At 36.9% G+C, this 15,288-nt stretch overlaps 1 protein-coding gene across 1 annotated transcript; it reads left to right on the top strand.

The window, feature by feature from the left end:
* The first annotated feature begins 968 nt into the window (after positions 1 to 968).
* Positions 969 to 2,293, top strand: LOC145059808 (uncharacterized). Its single transcript, XM_079007591.1, has 5 exons — positions 969 to 1,160; positions 1,255 to 1,503; positions 1,621 to 1,717; positions 1,864 to 1,894; positions 1,993 to 2,293. The coding sequence occupies exons 1-5, from the start codon at positions 969 to 971 to the stop codon at positions 2,291 to 2,293; spliced, it is 870 nt and encodes a 289-aa protein (XP_078863717.1).
* The last annotated feature ends 12,995 nt before the right edge of the window (positions 2,294 to 15,288 follow it).

The raw sequence follows: 15,288 nt of genomic DNA, 5'->3' as shown, positions 1-15,288 counted from the left end.
AAATGGTTAGAAGTAAGGCAGGTGTGCTAAATAGTCATATATGTTTGTCTTTTAAGCACCCGGAGTTAGGGTATGTCATGGAGCTTGGAGATGAAACTGATGTATTTCAGTTGAGACATATCATGTCTAAATCAAAGAAGACGGTGCATTTGTATTTAACGGTGATAGGTGAAGAAGCTGAAGAACAAGCAGTGGTTAACAACCACTTTAATCCAGCAAAAACTAATAGAGGTCGTAGAGAAAGCCAATGTGATGGAAACCGTTCAAGGGGAAGGGGAAATGAAGTGTCCGTGGGTTATGAAAAAAAAGTTTCGGTTACTGATAATTTTGTATCTGATAATGATACTTTTGTATCAGATAATGATAAAGAAGCAAAAGTGGGCATGACTGAATTACAACATGATAATTTGTTTGAGTTTGGAGAAGTTTCTGAAGTTGATGATCAAAGATGTAAGGAAAAATCAAATGAATGGTGGTCGGATGATGAGTACACGAAACATAAAACTGCTTTTAATCCATGGTATTGTATTCCTTCTATTCCTTATTGTCCAGAACCTATTCTTGAACCTGGACCATTTCACAGTTTAGGTCCGAATGATAAATTAATTGTCAATCAAACCTATAACACCAAAAAAGAGCTAGCATTTGTTGTTAAATTGAAAGTTGTTAGAGAAAAGTTTCAGATAAAGGTTTACAAATCTTCAAAATCTCGGTACTAGGTTGTTTGTATGCAAGAAAACTGTTATTGGAATTTATACGCATCTCTCATTAAAGGAACATAAATGTTTGAAATTAAGACGTTTAATGACGAGCATACATGTTCTTTATTACTTATACGCCCAAATCATAGGCAAGTAAATAGCGAAGTTGTGGGAACCATAATACATGACATTACGGGTCAAGGAAGTTTGAGAGTTTGGAAGCCTAAAGATATAATTAGAGATATGAATGTTTTGCTACAAATAAATATGAGTTATTCACAAGCGTGGCATGCTAGAGAATTTGTACTGGGATTTATGATGGGGACCCCCGAAGAAAGTTTCTCCAAACTTCCAGTTTATTTTCACAATCTGAAGAAACATAATCCTGGTATTATGGCGTACATAAAAACTGATTCGGAGGATCGTTTTGAGTATTGCTTTTTCGCTATTGGATGCGCGGTAATATATTTTTAAATATATTTGTTATTTTCTTAAATGTTCATAAACAAATTATATTGTTGATATATTTATGATTTTTATATTGTTATTGCAGATACGTGCTTTCAGAGAGTGTTGTAGAAAAGTTATTATTATGGATGATGTTCATTTGAAGGGAAAGTACAAAGGCACCATCTTGCATGTAGTGGCCATGGATGGCAACAATCAAATCTTGCCTATTGGGTATGGAATTTGCCCAAAAGAAACTACGGATTCTTGGACATGGTTTCTTGAAAAACTACATGAATGCATTGGTGACGTGGAAGGTCTGACAATGGTCACGGATAGGGCACCCGCAATTGATGTAAGTATTCAAAATGTTTTTCCAAATGCTCAACATGGATTGTGTGCTTTTCATCTAATAGGAAACATAGTCCACACCTTTAGAAAAAACAAAAAAACTGCAATTTTGTTTTGGAAGCTGGTAAAAGCTTACAAAACCACTGAGTTTGAATTCTATTGGGGGAGACTTCGTAATATAAGAGATAATGTAGCGACATATCTCAGTCAACTTCCACGTGAGAAATGGACCAGAGCGTATTGCCCTACCACGATGTGTGATTATATGATCTCAAATAGTGCGGACTCCATGAATGTTGTATCAAATAAAGCAAGGAAGTTGCCTATATTACCACTTCTTGAGTTCTTTTGCGCACTTATGTAGAAATGGTTTTACAAACGACAGATGACTGCAGGTATGATTATGTTTATTTTTAAATTATATGATAAATGTCATATATAATAATATATGTTTGTTTTAACAGAAAAAAGTACAACAATACTTATGAAGTAGGCTGAAGATATGGTTAAAAAAAAATAAAGAGAGGATTCAAGGATGGTCGGTATCCGGTGTTGACAATACAACATATCAAGTGCATGACTTCAAAAGTGGTGGCATAGTGAATTTGAGGGAAAAGACTTGTTCTTGCAGATATTGGCAACTAACTGGTTTGTCATGTGGTCATGTGATAATGATTTTAACGCACTTGAAAATTGATCACTGTGGGCATATGGCTATAGATGCATATAAAATTGAAACATATCGAAGAACATATGAGCAAGCCATATACCCTCTTTCAAAACTTAGTGATTAGGAGGTTCCGGATGACCTTATGGTTATTAATCCTCCTGTGATGGAAATACGATAAGTTGGTAGACCAAAAAACACCAATCGTATTCCCTCTCAAGGCGAAGAACCAAAAATAAGAAGGTGTAGTAGATGCCATAATGCAAGGACATGTAAGGAAATCGTTCCAAATAACCAACATAAAAGTAAAAAATATACTGGGGTGTTAGGGAGTGGGACAAAAGCGAAAGAAGAGGAACCAACGCAAGCGACCGAAAATCAATGGCAACATGATCTAGAGAACCAATTGACGCAACATACCGAACAACAATGGCAGCAGTAGCCAGACAACCAATGGATACAACAGACTGAACATCAATGGCAACATCAGCCAGACAACCAATGGACACAACAAACCGGAAATCAGCCACATAACCAATGGACGCAAGGGATGGAATACCGACCGCAAGAAAAGCCACAGAACCAATGATAGGGTTGCACCGAGTACCAATGACAGCAACAATCAAATAACCAATGGACGCAAGCGATAGTAAACCTAGGGGCACAATCAATATAAAACTCATGGACGGAATATGAAAACAAATCAAAGTTTTTCGTGGTTCGATTTGAATGAATGAAGTTTATTTCATAGTATGTTTATTATGAATGTTGTATGTTTATGTTTTCTAAAGTATGTTTTGTAACCTATAAAAAACATGAAATATTTGTATAATTTTAATTAGGTTATTTATATGCACCGATTTGTATTACGTTATTTATATGTATTTGGTTTGTATTAGGTTATTTACGAAACCAGTTGAGTTAACTTCTACTTTATTCCATATAACATAAAATACAAAACAGTAAAAATACATGGAAAACATACATCAGTAGCAAACGTATTACATAAAACATTTCATTATTTTAAACTTTTTTTGTCAAATTTTTTACATAAGATATTAGTGTATTTAAAAAAAATTAATATTAATAAACAAAAATGAACGCAAAAAAAAAACGAAAAAAGTTTTAAAAACTCAAAAAACAAAGATTCCGCAGAGCCTTCAATGGATCCACAGAGGGTGCTCTACGGATCCTTTGGTCATTTTCCAAAATTTGTATTTTCTTGGTTATTTTTTCAAACCACCTCTTCTTTTTGGTCATTTCTCGAATTTTCTCAATATATAGTCGTGAGTTGTAAGTAGTTGTGAAGTTAGTTTGTTGTAATAATATATTTAAGATCTTTATAAATATTTATATAATATATAAAATAAATAAAAATAATGTTAACGTCCAACATATCTTGTAATAATGCTAAAAACGTTGAGTAGAATTGGGTTTTAATAAGTTAACTATTATTATTATTGAAAGTGAACCTCTAACAATCACCCAACATGTTCCGAGATCAGTCTTAGTTCCGAAATGAAAGATGTTCTAGAGTAGATAAAGAAGAAGATTTGGCGTCAGGAGTAAAAGCTTATGGTACGAAGTGAATGAAGTCTGAGATGGTGAAGATGTTCCGAAATCAGTTTGTCCGTCTACATTAATTACTTTTGTTATTTTGCTTGATGTAACGTATCATAAGACTTGGTATATTTTGTCAACTTAGATAATCAGAGTATCACGAGTAACTCTATTATCCGGTTCTATGTATGCTTTTGGGTTAGTACGATGTAACACATTCTCATATTTAATGAACATTCAATGACAAATCATAGTGACAGATTGCTTCACCAAAGATAGATATTTTCATATTTACTTCACTTGCACATTTCTCTCATATCTTTCTTTCAAACATTCCTAGTGTTCATTTATTGACTTTACTTGATCATATTCACTGTCTTATATTTAATACTTAAAGTACTATGTTGGTTATCATATTCAGACTTGATTGGTCTTGCCAGACTTGACTGGAACCATTAAGTTGGAAGCAGACATTGATCTTAAGCATTAACTCAAGGTTTGAGTTTTCAAGCCTTGTCCCTGCGCAATCAGATCATTGTTCTCACAATTGGTATCAGAGCTTGAGTGGTTGTCCTTTGAATCCATATGAACATATTATAGTTGATTCGAGATTACCTTGGTATTTCGATCATTTCTGTGTTCAGGATAAAAGTTCTTCCATACACCACTTTTCTCAAATATATCTTAACTTCAATGGCTGCTTCTAATTCTCAACAAATGTACTCAATGCAAATAGCAAATAGCATGGGTTACCCTACACATGCCCCATTGCTAGTTGTTGAAGAGCATGATCACTGGAAAGTCAGAATGGAAAGATTTTTACTTGGAAAAGAAAAATGTGAATCTATCTGGAGATCCATTAAAGAAGGTCCTCATGTTCCAGTTCGAACCATTGTTAGAGATGCTGCTGCAACTCTCTTGGGACAGGATCAATAACGACAAGCACCTCTCACTGCTGATGATCTGGAAAAGTTGCATGTTGATCAAGTTGCCTTTTCAGAAATTGTGTTTGGTTTTCCACCTTCTCTCTTTGAGCACATCAAATTGTGTAAGTCTGCAAAGAGATTTGGGACACAATTCAAGATTTGTTCGAAGGGTTGAAAAACATGAAGGATAAGCACCTGACTTTGGTTGTCAATGAGTTCGACACCTTCACTACAACACCTAGTGAATCCGTTGCCTCAGCTTTAAACAGATACCAAATCGTCATCAACAACATGACATCTCATGGGATAGTCCGAAATCCACTTGAGTACAATCTCAAGTTCATTAACAGTCTCAGAAAGGGATTGGGAAATGTGAAATCATGTCTTCAAAGCAATGGTCTCTGGAAAAGCTCAAGCTCTATCAACTTTTTGATGAGCTTCAAGGTCATGAGTCAAATGTTGCACAAAATCTACGCGAACTCACTGGAGGTCCTCTAGCTCTAGTTAGTTCATATGATCCTCAAACCTCAAACCTAACCACTTCGGACCCCCTCACCACTATTGTTCCTTATACCCCTCATGTTCAACCCTCACCTCCAACTGTTCACACTCTCATAAACTCTAACTATCAATCTATCAGTGATCTTAACTCTAAAGAAATGGACTCCGTACTACGTTTCCAACAAGAGTTTGCTCTACATTCCATGAAATACAACTGTCCTTTCAACAAACCTCATAAAAATAGTTTCCAAACTTCTCACCAAAACAACCATTTCCAAGCTCCTCACCAATATAATCATCAACCATTCAACAAACCTTTCGAAAATCCACCAGCCTACATGCCTAACCTTCCTACTTCAGATCACACCTCGGAACCACCACAAAATCCAAAGTCTAAAAAACCCAAGATTGTATGTCACAAATGTGGCCATGCAAATCACTTTGCCAAAGATTGCTTAGCCAAGGTCCCACAGAAACCCAAAATCAAGGACTTTGCTTACTATGGATGCCGAGCTCAAGAAATGGCAGAGAGTGAAAAGGCTTTTATTACAATTGTCTCAAGGGATGTGGAAGGGTATTGGTCGTTTGAAGATGATGATGACGTAACCATTGGCAGAAACATGTGTCTTATGGCTTGACAATAAATTATATGTGACGAAGGCTACTAGCCGTCTGGGTCCGAAAGAGATGATGAAGATGCTGAACCAAACTACTGCTACATGACAACCAACGATCCACCTGGTAGAAGCATCGTTTAACATGTAAAATCTATGATTACTAATAATAATTTTGATTTATCTCTTTGTGAACCATATCTAACCCAGATTCAATCAGATATGAACACAATTTACAAAGCCTATGAGTCAGTCATCGAAGCCAGTGAGAAGAAGGAAAGTGAATTAAGTCGTCTTAGATTACGTTTTGAGGATAAGAAGTTGAAACTAGAGTCTTTAGAACGAGAGCTTGTAATGTCACAAGATGAATGTATCATTCTTAAAGACAAATGTGAAATCACTTATTCTGAAAGAAATGTTTTAATTTCTGAAAAACAAACGTATCAATGCTATAATAGATGCTTTGCACAATTCTATTGACATTCTTGAAGCAAATGATCGGATGACTCACGATTTTCGTCATCCTTGGTCAAAAGCACCTAGTCTCAGAAGCGAGTTTCTGAAACCTATTGTTCGTCCCTTGAAGGAGTTACAAAACCTAACTTTTATGGGAGACGTTCCGAACATCAAACATTCAGATACCCCTGTCTCGCCTTTGTCACCCCTTCCTAAGATTTCTAACCAATTTGCATCACTAATTCATGAGTTTAAGCCCAGAGTTGTCAAGTGTTCCGATTCCATGATTTTTCCGCCTCTGGCAAAGCCGGACCTGAATCGGACCTTGGAGCCCCACTTTAGTATTCTAAACTTTGTCGTTCGAAATACGAATCACAACCCACCTAACATCTATGTTGTTAGGGAAATTTTTCCGGAGACAAGTGGACCTGAACTCTCTGAGTGCATTTGGGCATACCTAGATAATGACGTTGAAGAGTCAATCTCATGTGATTCTAAACCTCAAGTGATTTCCAAAACAAAACTAGTTCCATTTAATCCCGTCTTTAACAATCCATCAGTAGGACAAACCTCCAACTCTTCACCTCTTTCCAAAAGAAAACCCTTGTTGAATAAGAAAGATATTGTCGATCCTAAGGTAGAAGACCAGAATGCTCTGAAAAAGGAAGTTAAGTCAAGACAAAACTCTAGATTCCTTGAGAACTCCAAAAAGAGTGTATCTCGGAATACTCCTTCATCAACTAAAATTCAAAACACCTTCTCACCTACTAAGATCCTCAAGAGACATTCCAAACCTTCCAGTCCTGAAGAACAAAAGAAGGTTGTTAGTCCTACTAACGAGAAGCCTACATCTGTCTGAACCAACTCTCCTCGGAATGTTTCATCTGTTTTTATAGCAAAAGCCGATGGCACAATTTTTAAACCTGGATCAATTAAAAATCAAGTGTACCATTGAACAAAGAAAGATTTTACAATAAAATTTTTTCACAAAAATCTGTTTGGAAAATTAAAAAACCCATTGATGAAACAGTGACTCCGGAAAAGACCACTGCTCCGGAAGTTCATTGTCCGATAAAAGTTGTTCCGAACACTCATGTCATCGAGTATGATTATTGGATAGATGAAAGAACCACAGCCTTCTATTTGTTTCCAATGGAATCTCGTAAAAAATCTCCTAAATCATTTGTTCCTTGAAAGTCACAACCGAAGCCTAAGATTCGTGCCTTTGTCCCAAAACCTAACTCAAAGCCTAAAAACTCCACAACTCACTAATTTTGCAGGCACTCTGTGCTTTGGAGAATGAAACAATATGGTATATTGATAGTGTTTGCTCCATGCACATGACGGGGCAGAAGAACTTTCTGCGAGATCTCAAACTTTCACTAAATGCTAGCTATGTGATATATGGCAACAACTCCAAATCTCAGATCCGAGGATATGGCATCCCTACAAATGGAAACTTCTCCAATTCAAACGTGGCATATGTAGCTGAATTGAAGCACAACTTGATAAGTGTAGCGCAACTCACTGATGCAAATCGTCGAGTTGAATTCTGCAAGAAACACAACTACATCATTTTTGAAGACTGAAAAGAATGTTTAATCAACTCAAATTCAACAAGAACATGTACCCTCTTGAAATCAACATGATTATTGGAAGAAATCAGCTCTGCCTTCTCTCCAAATTTGTTACTGACGTTAGTTGGTTATGGCACTGAAGGTTGGCTCAGCTAAATTTCAGGTATATGAATGATCTTGTTTCTGGTGAAATGGTGAGAGGACTGCCACTCCTCAAGTTCAAAAATGGTCATTTATGTGCTGCATGTGAGTGTGCAAAGCAGTCAAAGAATGGCCATCCCGTCATCATTAAAAGAGTAATCTCAGAGGCTTTAGAACTTCTACACATTAATCTATGTGGACCTTCAATAGTAGAGAGTTTGCATCAAAAAAAATACATTCTTGTAATTGTGGATGACTTTACTAGGTTCACCTGGGTCTTGTTCTTAAGGCTCAAGTCAGAAAAAGCCTTCGAACTCATCAACTTTATAAAAGGAACTGAAGTTCTCATCAAATTCCCAGTAAGGAGGATCCGAAGTGATAATGGTTCGGAATTCACAAATTCAACCATTAAAAACTTCCTCACCGAGAAGGGTATTAACCATAATTTCTCTGTTCCGCACACTCCTCAACAAGACGGTGTAGTTGAACGACGTAACAGAACACTTGTTGAAGATACTCGATTCATGCTCAACTTTGCAAATCTTCCACTCTATCTTTGGGTTGAAGCTCTTTCTACTACATGATTTACTCAGAATAGAATTATCATCAATCGGCGCCTCAACAAAACACTGTATGAAGCCATGAACGGTCGGAAGTCAAGTATCTCCTTTCTTCATGTTTTCGTATGTAGATGCTTCATCAAGAATAACCATGATCGGCTTACCAAATTCCAACCCAAAGCTGATGAAGCCATCTTCCTTGGATACTCTGCTAAATTAAAGGCTTATAGAGTTCTCAATCGGCGAACTCGTGTTCTGGAAGAATGTTTTGACGTTACCTTTGATGACAATTTCTTTCGGAATTCTAGTCCAACCCATGTTACAACTCACATCATGGAGTCTGATGCTCTGAAACCAGGATGTCTGAACCAGTAAACAATCTATGAAGTTGACTTTGAGACCCTGTTCGGACCATCATAAACAGCTCCTGATTTGGAATCTCGAATAAGACAAACCATATCCGAAGCTCTGGTCTCTCAACATGTTTTTGGTCCGACATTTAGTCTTCCTCCATTTGATTCCGAACCTTTTCAACCTTCTTAGGTTGAGGGGGAGAAAGGTCAACCTTCCCTTGAATCAAATGTGGATGGATTTCAAGATGCAACTATTGAATTCGACTCTAATCCTATCAACATCGATGATGATGCAAATTTATTCAATTTCCCACCTGATGACGACATAAAGCTATCCGGTTCAGAAGTTCAGGAGGAGCATCATCCACATGTTCAAGCTATTCAGGGGGAGCAACATAACCCTATTGTTGATATTGGATCATCTGCTGCACAAGAACTTTCGAGATTACATGTTTGGACTAAGGATCATCCTTCGAACCAAGTTATTGGAGACCCAAACGCTGGTGTACAAACTCATTCTGCCACAAGTGTTCAAAATGAATGTCATTTTTCGACATTTATCTTTATGGTTGAACCCAAATCCATCAAAGAAGCACTAGAACATGCAGATTGGATTACAACCATGCAAGAAGAATTGGCCGAATTTGATAGAAATGATGTTTGGTATCTCGTCCCTCCTCCTCAGAATCATCCCATTATTGATACTAGATGAGTGACAACCTGAATATTTCATATATATAATTTCTTCAGTCAACCATTTCATTTGGAAGTCAAATTCATTTTCCGTTATCTTTTAGCACAACTTAAAGTCCGTTTTAGTATTCCGAAACTTTCACACTTAAGGATCAAGTCTTAGAAAACAACCACTAAATCCCTAACACCAAAAATCATGCCATAACCTCCATAAGATGGAGTTTACGGCCGTAAACATGGGGTTTACGACAGTAAACTCCGGGTAGTAAACTCGGCAGTAAACTCGGTAGTAAACCCGACAGTAAACCCGACAATAAACTCTGGGCGGTAAACTCTTGTACAACAAACTCACCTTATATAAGGATTTATTAGACTTCATTTGCACACTTTCCACTCTCTCACTCTACCCTCTCTCTCTAAAAACGCGATTTCATCCAAGAATCGTCAAGTTTTCGACCCCAAATTGTAAGTTCTCTTACCCTAGATTGTTCTAAAGCTCATTACATGTTTACGTAGCTTGAAAATCATCCATGGAGGCCTAGAACAAGGAGTTTACGGCCCAAGAACCTTCTTAGGCCGTAAACCCCTAAAAGTGTGCCAAAATGCCCCCAAATCTCTTTCTTAGGCTTAGAGGCTAACTTAGAACATACCCTAGAAGTGTTTTAGACATTAAATCTTATGTTTAGAGGCTTAAAAGTGGGTTTACGGCCCAAGAACACCCTTAGGCTGTAAACTCCGTTAAACTATGCAAATTGAGCCTTTAACCCCCTATTTAGCCTTGGACCTTCACATAGAAACTTGTAGGAGTAAGCTAAGGACCTCAAAAACGAAGTATAAGGGGTGTCCAAGAGTTCACGGCCGTAAACCATGGGGTTCACGACCGTAAATTCCCAAGGAGTGGTCCTAGGACAGCAAACTCCAAGGGAGTGTCCCTTTTGAACCCTAAACACCCCTCAAGCCTTGGAATTTGCCTTGGAACCCTTCTTAGAGACATAAGAGACTTGAAAACACACAAATACACTCCTCCCATGAGTTTACGGTTGTAAACTCATGGGGAAGGTGGTCCCTCAGCCGTAAACTCACCTAAGGTGAGTATGTGAGGAGTAAACTCCATAGTGAGGCCTAAAACTCATTCCTTGCAACCCAATAGCCTTCTAACACTTGACCAAAGAGTTGTTCTTCGCATTAGGATGTCTATATGTGTTTAATTAGTGTCTTAATCTGTGACATCCCCAAAATCACGGCCATAAAAGACCGATTTTGTTTATGCTTTATAAAAATTAGAGTACTTCATTTTATAAAAATGTTGCGGAATTTGTTCCCAGAAAAAGATAGTAAATACGTTATTAAAACATTTTCGAAGAAACGTATTTATTTCATTTTAAAACGTTTGGGATGTCATCGTTAATACAGAAACATAAGCATAAACAGAACTTACAATTGTTTACACTAGTGATCTACATCTCCTTAAATCTCTCAGTGTAAAGTGACTTCATATCAACACCTGTGATATAAATAAACTGAGTGGGTCAGGTTGGGAAACCTGGTAAGTACATAGGGTTTTCAACCCACAATAATATAATTATTATGTTAAACAATCAAACAATCCACCCAATTACCCATCCACATTATCTTCTTTACTCTTAAGGATTTAACCTAAGAGTCATCTATCCTGCATTTGTTTATTCCGAAGTTCCTTACTTCCAGGGTTATAGGACTGGCACTAAATCCATAGCTGCCAATGTTCGTTCGTAAAGTACTAATTCCATAGCTGCTATAGTCTACTCATTGGGTACTAAATCCATAGCTACAAGTGTTCATCTAATAGGTACTAAGTTCATAGCTACCAATTCCTAACAGGTACTAAATCCATAGCTACCAGCGTCCAACTAATAGTTACTAAGTCCATAGCTACCAATTCCTAACAGGTACTAAATCCATAGCTACCAGCGTCTAACAGGTACTAAGTCCATAGCTACCAATTCCTAACAGGTACTAAATCCATAGCTACCAGCGTCTAACGGGTACTAAGTCCATAGCTACCCGTGTTCGTCCCATAGGCACTAAGTCTATAGCTGCCAATGTATACTCAAATCATCTTCTATCTCTCATCATTCATCTACCCATCTCATACACAACATATTTGTATATATAAAATACGTATACAGTTTAAATCCTTTAAAACATGTATAAAACGTTCATCCAGCATAGACAGGAAGTATTCAGATAATATGCACACATAACACGTAGTTTATATAAAATACTTCATATCTATGTGTAAGATGAAAGGGACCATGCACTCACCTGAGTAGGTGGTGACTCAATACTCGAACAGCGCTTCGATACTCTCAAAACAATTTCCTTCGATAAAACCTAGTATCAATACCACTAGGGTTTAGTCTAACGATAACCGCGACAAAATAATAGTCTGACTATTATTATTATTATTATTATTATTATTATTATTATTATTATTATTATTATTATTATATAAGCGTTAAATAACACTCAATATAACTCATAATAATAGCCCAAATACTCATTATAAGTTCCTAATAATGTTACTATATTAAAACATAAGCTATACTAAAGATAGGTTAGGCGTAGCTCACTTACAGCGGGTTTTCTCGAAAACCGGGCTTCGCTGGAGCAGCGTTCCCGAGCTGAAAGACTCTTTTCTCGGGACTCCGGGAGCCTCGGGGCTTCCTTCGGGTGCTAGGGGGTTTACCTAGGCTTTTAGGGGGGTTAGGGAGGCTAGAGAGAGAAAGTGAGTTTGGGAGGTGTGAAGAGAAGGCTAGACCCGACACCTCTATTTATAGTGCAAAATCTGATGGACTCGCCGAGTAGGGGGGACCTACTCGCCGAGTTGGTCCATGTGGTGGCCTTCTGGTGGTGCCACGTGTCCAATTCTGGTGGTGCCACGCCACCCCCTATCGCGTATCAGCCTTCGAACTTAGAAAAAACATAACTCTCGCATACGAGCTCTGTTTTCGACGTTCTTTATATCCACGCGTAGGTAAAATCAAGATCTACAACTTTCATTTAGACTCCTTTGGCTAATTCTTGACCGATCTCAAATTTAACAGTAGGAGGCGTTTAGACTGTTAAATGACCGCGAAGAATTCGTAACTCCTTCATACGAACTCCGTTTTCATCCATATTTTTACCGTTGAGTTCCTATTAATGAGATCTTCAACTCTCATTTAGTTCGCGTAAGCCAAAAACTGCTCGAACTAAAATTCGAGTTTCGGACCGTGCACTGCTAAGCCGAATCTTAGAAAAATCATAACTTCCTCATACGAAGTCAGATTTGGGCGTTCTTTTTATTGACACTCTTAGTTTAACATATTCTACAACTTTTGTTTACATTGCTAAAGCTAAATCTCGCTCTATCGTAAATTCACTATTTACGCTTCCCGGTGTCGTGCCGGTTTTGCCGTAAAACGTCGACGGGTCATAACTTCTTCGTTATAACTCGGATTTCCGCGTTCTTTATATGTACAGAAACCTTGAGACCTATTCTACAACTTGGTTAAGACTATTTATTATAAATAATATTTTGCCAAAAAGTCATTTTCGACACTTATTGTCTCTAAATTGACTAGCCCGGATCTGCGGGCGTTACATAATCACTAATTACTTGTAAACATATATCTTCATATGTTACTAGGGTCATAGAGTGTGTTTAAGTCTTTACTTGACACCAAACGCTCATCCGACACTTTCAAATGTTTTTACATGTTTTAAGGGGGGGGGGGGGGAATAAAAGTTAAATGCAACAAGTTTTAGTATCCAATTATATGTGATTTATAACTTGCAACCAAAAAGGATTTTCTATACTTTTAGCTACTTGTCAATAAAATTGTTTTAGATAAATATCAAATGCATTTTCTATATTAAATTGTTATTAAAGATATTTTCAAGCTGCTTTTAAATTACTTTTCTTTTAAACTATATCTACACCAATATATTTATATAAGTAAGACTTGAAGGACTTAGGACCGATAACTCGCCTTATTTCCTGTTCTTGTTTGATTGTGGTCTTAGGGTATACTGTTATCCGTCCGACTGTCGTTGAATTCTTAGTTATATATCATATATATTTGTGTTAGATATGAAAGTCTTCATCTTATTCAATACCTTTGTAAATCAAAGGCTTGCAATCCCACACTCTATTTAACTATAATAGGTATAGTTAAGACTACTGCTCGTTACCTTTATTACTATGATACTCACTATAATTACTACTATTACAAGTTAATGCACGTTAAAGAGAACACTCTATATACTATACTAAAAGTTTACTACATTATAATACAAGAGAATACGCTAATCCAGAATAGAACACACTATCCCTCTATACGACACTCTACCATGCAAATACCATGTAACCAGAGCTTCCCGGAAGGAAAGCAACACTACATGTATAGATCTATACAGGACGGACGCTATTACATCCCGACTGTTAACTATAATCTGAGCCGACTAGGCCCAGGGGTGGCACTACATCACTACACTACGTATGACCGGGAAGGTCATCGGACCCGCTATCATCACTCAGTTTGGTTACATGAGAGATCACATCCATATCCAAATTAACACACTAAGACTTAAAGTCTAAGCTAACTTCCCGAAGTAAATAAATATATATTGAAGTTTGCAACACTACTACAGCCAACCAACAATACTTTTCCTCATCTACGTTACTTGAATGGAATTTATACCCTATTTTTATAACTGAAAGTTTCAATGGAAATACTTTTACAGACTTGAAGGATTTAACTTACAAATGCTCAATTTTGGAAAATATAGGATTTTCTAGGGATTTCTTCCATACTCAAACAGTAATTACAGCTTTTACATTACATGATTGTAAACACTTTTATACAAACAACGACACTAAATTCTTTTGAACTCACCAGCTTTATGCTGATACTCGTTTTCAAAATAACTTGTATCCTCAGGTCAAAGATAGACAGGTACTGGTGCAACTTTTGAGAAGATGGAGCGTATACAAGACTCATCTTTTATTTTTGTTTATACTTTTGGTGTCTATTAACTGTGCAGAACACGTTTGTATTTATAATCACTATATTAATGAAATGGTAGTTGTCGCTTGTTTTTACTATTATGCAATTGTTATGATACTGTACAAGACGTCCTCCACCCCAAAACGTATTCCGCTGTTCTCGGTTTTGGGGTGTGACAGATTGGTATCAGAGCAGTGTTTATAGTGAATCAAGTATATCAACCCATAAAAGATATACGAACTATAAACACTTCGGGAGTAAAACACTCTGACCAAGAATATATACTTTTAAATACTAAAATATTTAATTAAGTGTGTGTGTGTGTATATATATATATATATCTATATATCTATATATATATATATACACATTCACCAATACAAAGGGTCAGTATCATACAAGCACAGAATAAAAGTATTAAGATTGTTGAACAACACAATTAGGCTTAGAGACATACAGTTACATCTGGGTGGATGTAGCCTGATCAACTACATTTTTCCAGGAGTGACTAGCATGTGCCTAAGAGTGATTGTGGTGTTGCAAAAAGTCTAAAAACTTGCCAACACTACCACAAGAACGCTAGAACAAGAATACTATAGGAGTATTCTGTATTCTACTAACTGCATATGTGATAACTAAAAAGGGTCGTTACTAGTTGGGCAATAGTTGCTAAGTGGATACACCACGGTTACATGTGGCTAGGGTGCTATA

Source organism: Lactuca serriola, chromosome 6 (assembly GCF_051521515.1).
Source record: "Lactuca serriola cultivar US96UC23 chromosome 6, Lser_US96UC23_V15, whole genome shotgun sequence".
NCBI classification, from domain to species: Eukaryota; Viridiplantae; Streptophyta; class Magnoliopsida; order Asterales; family Asteraceae; genus Lactuca; species Lactuca serriola.
This window is presented reverse-complemented; position numbering and strand designations above follow the sequence as displayed.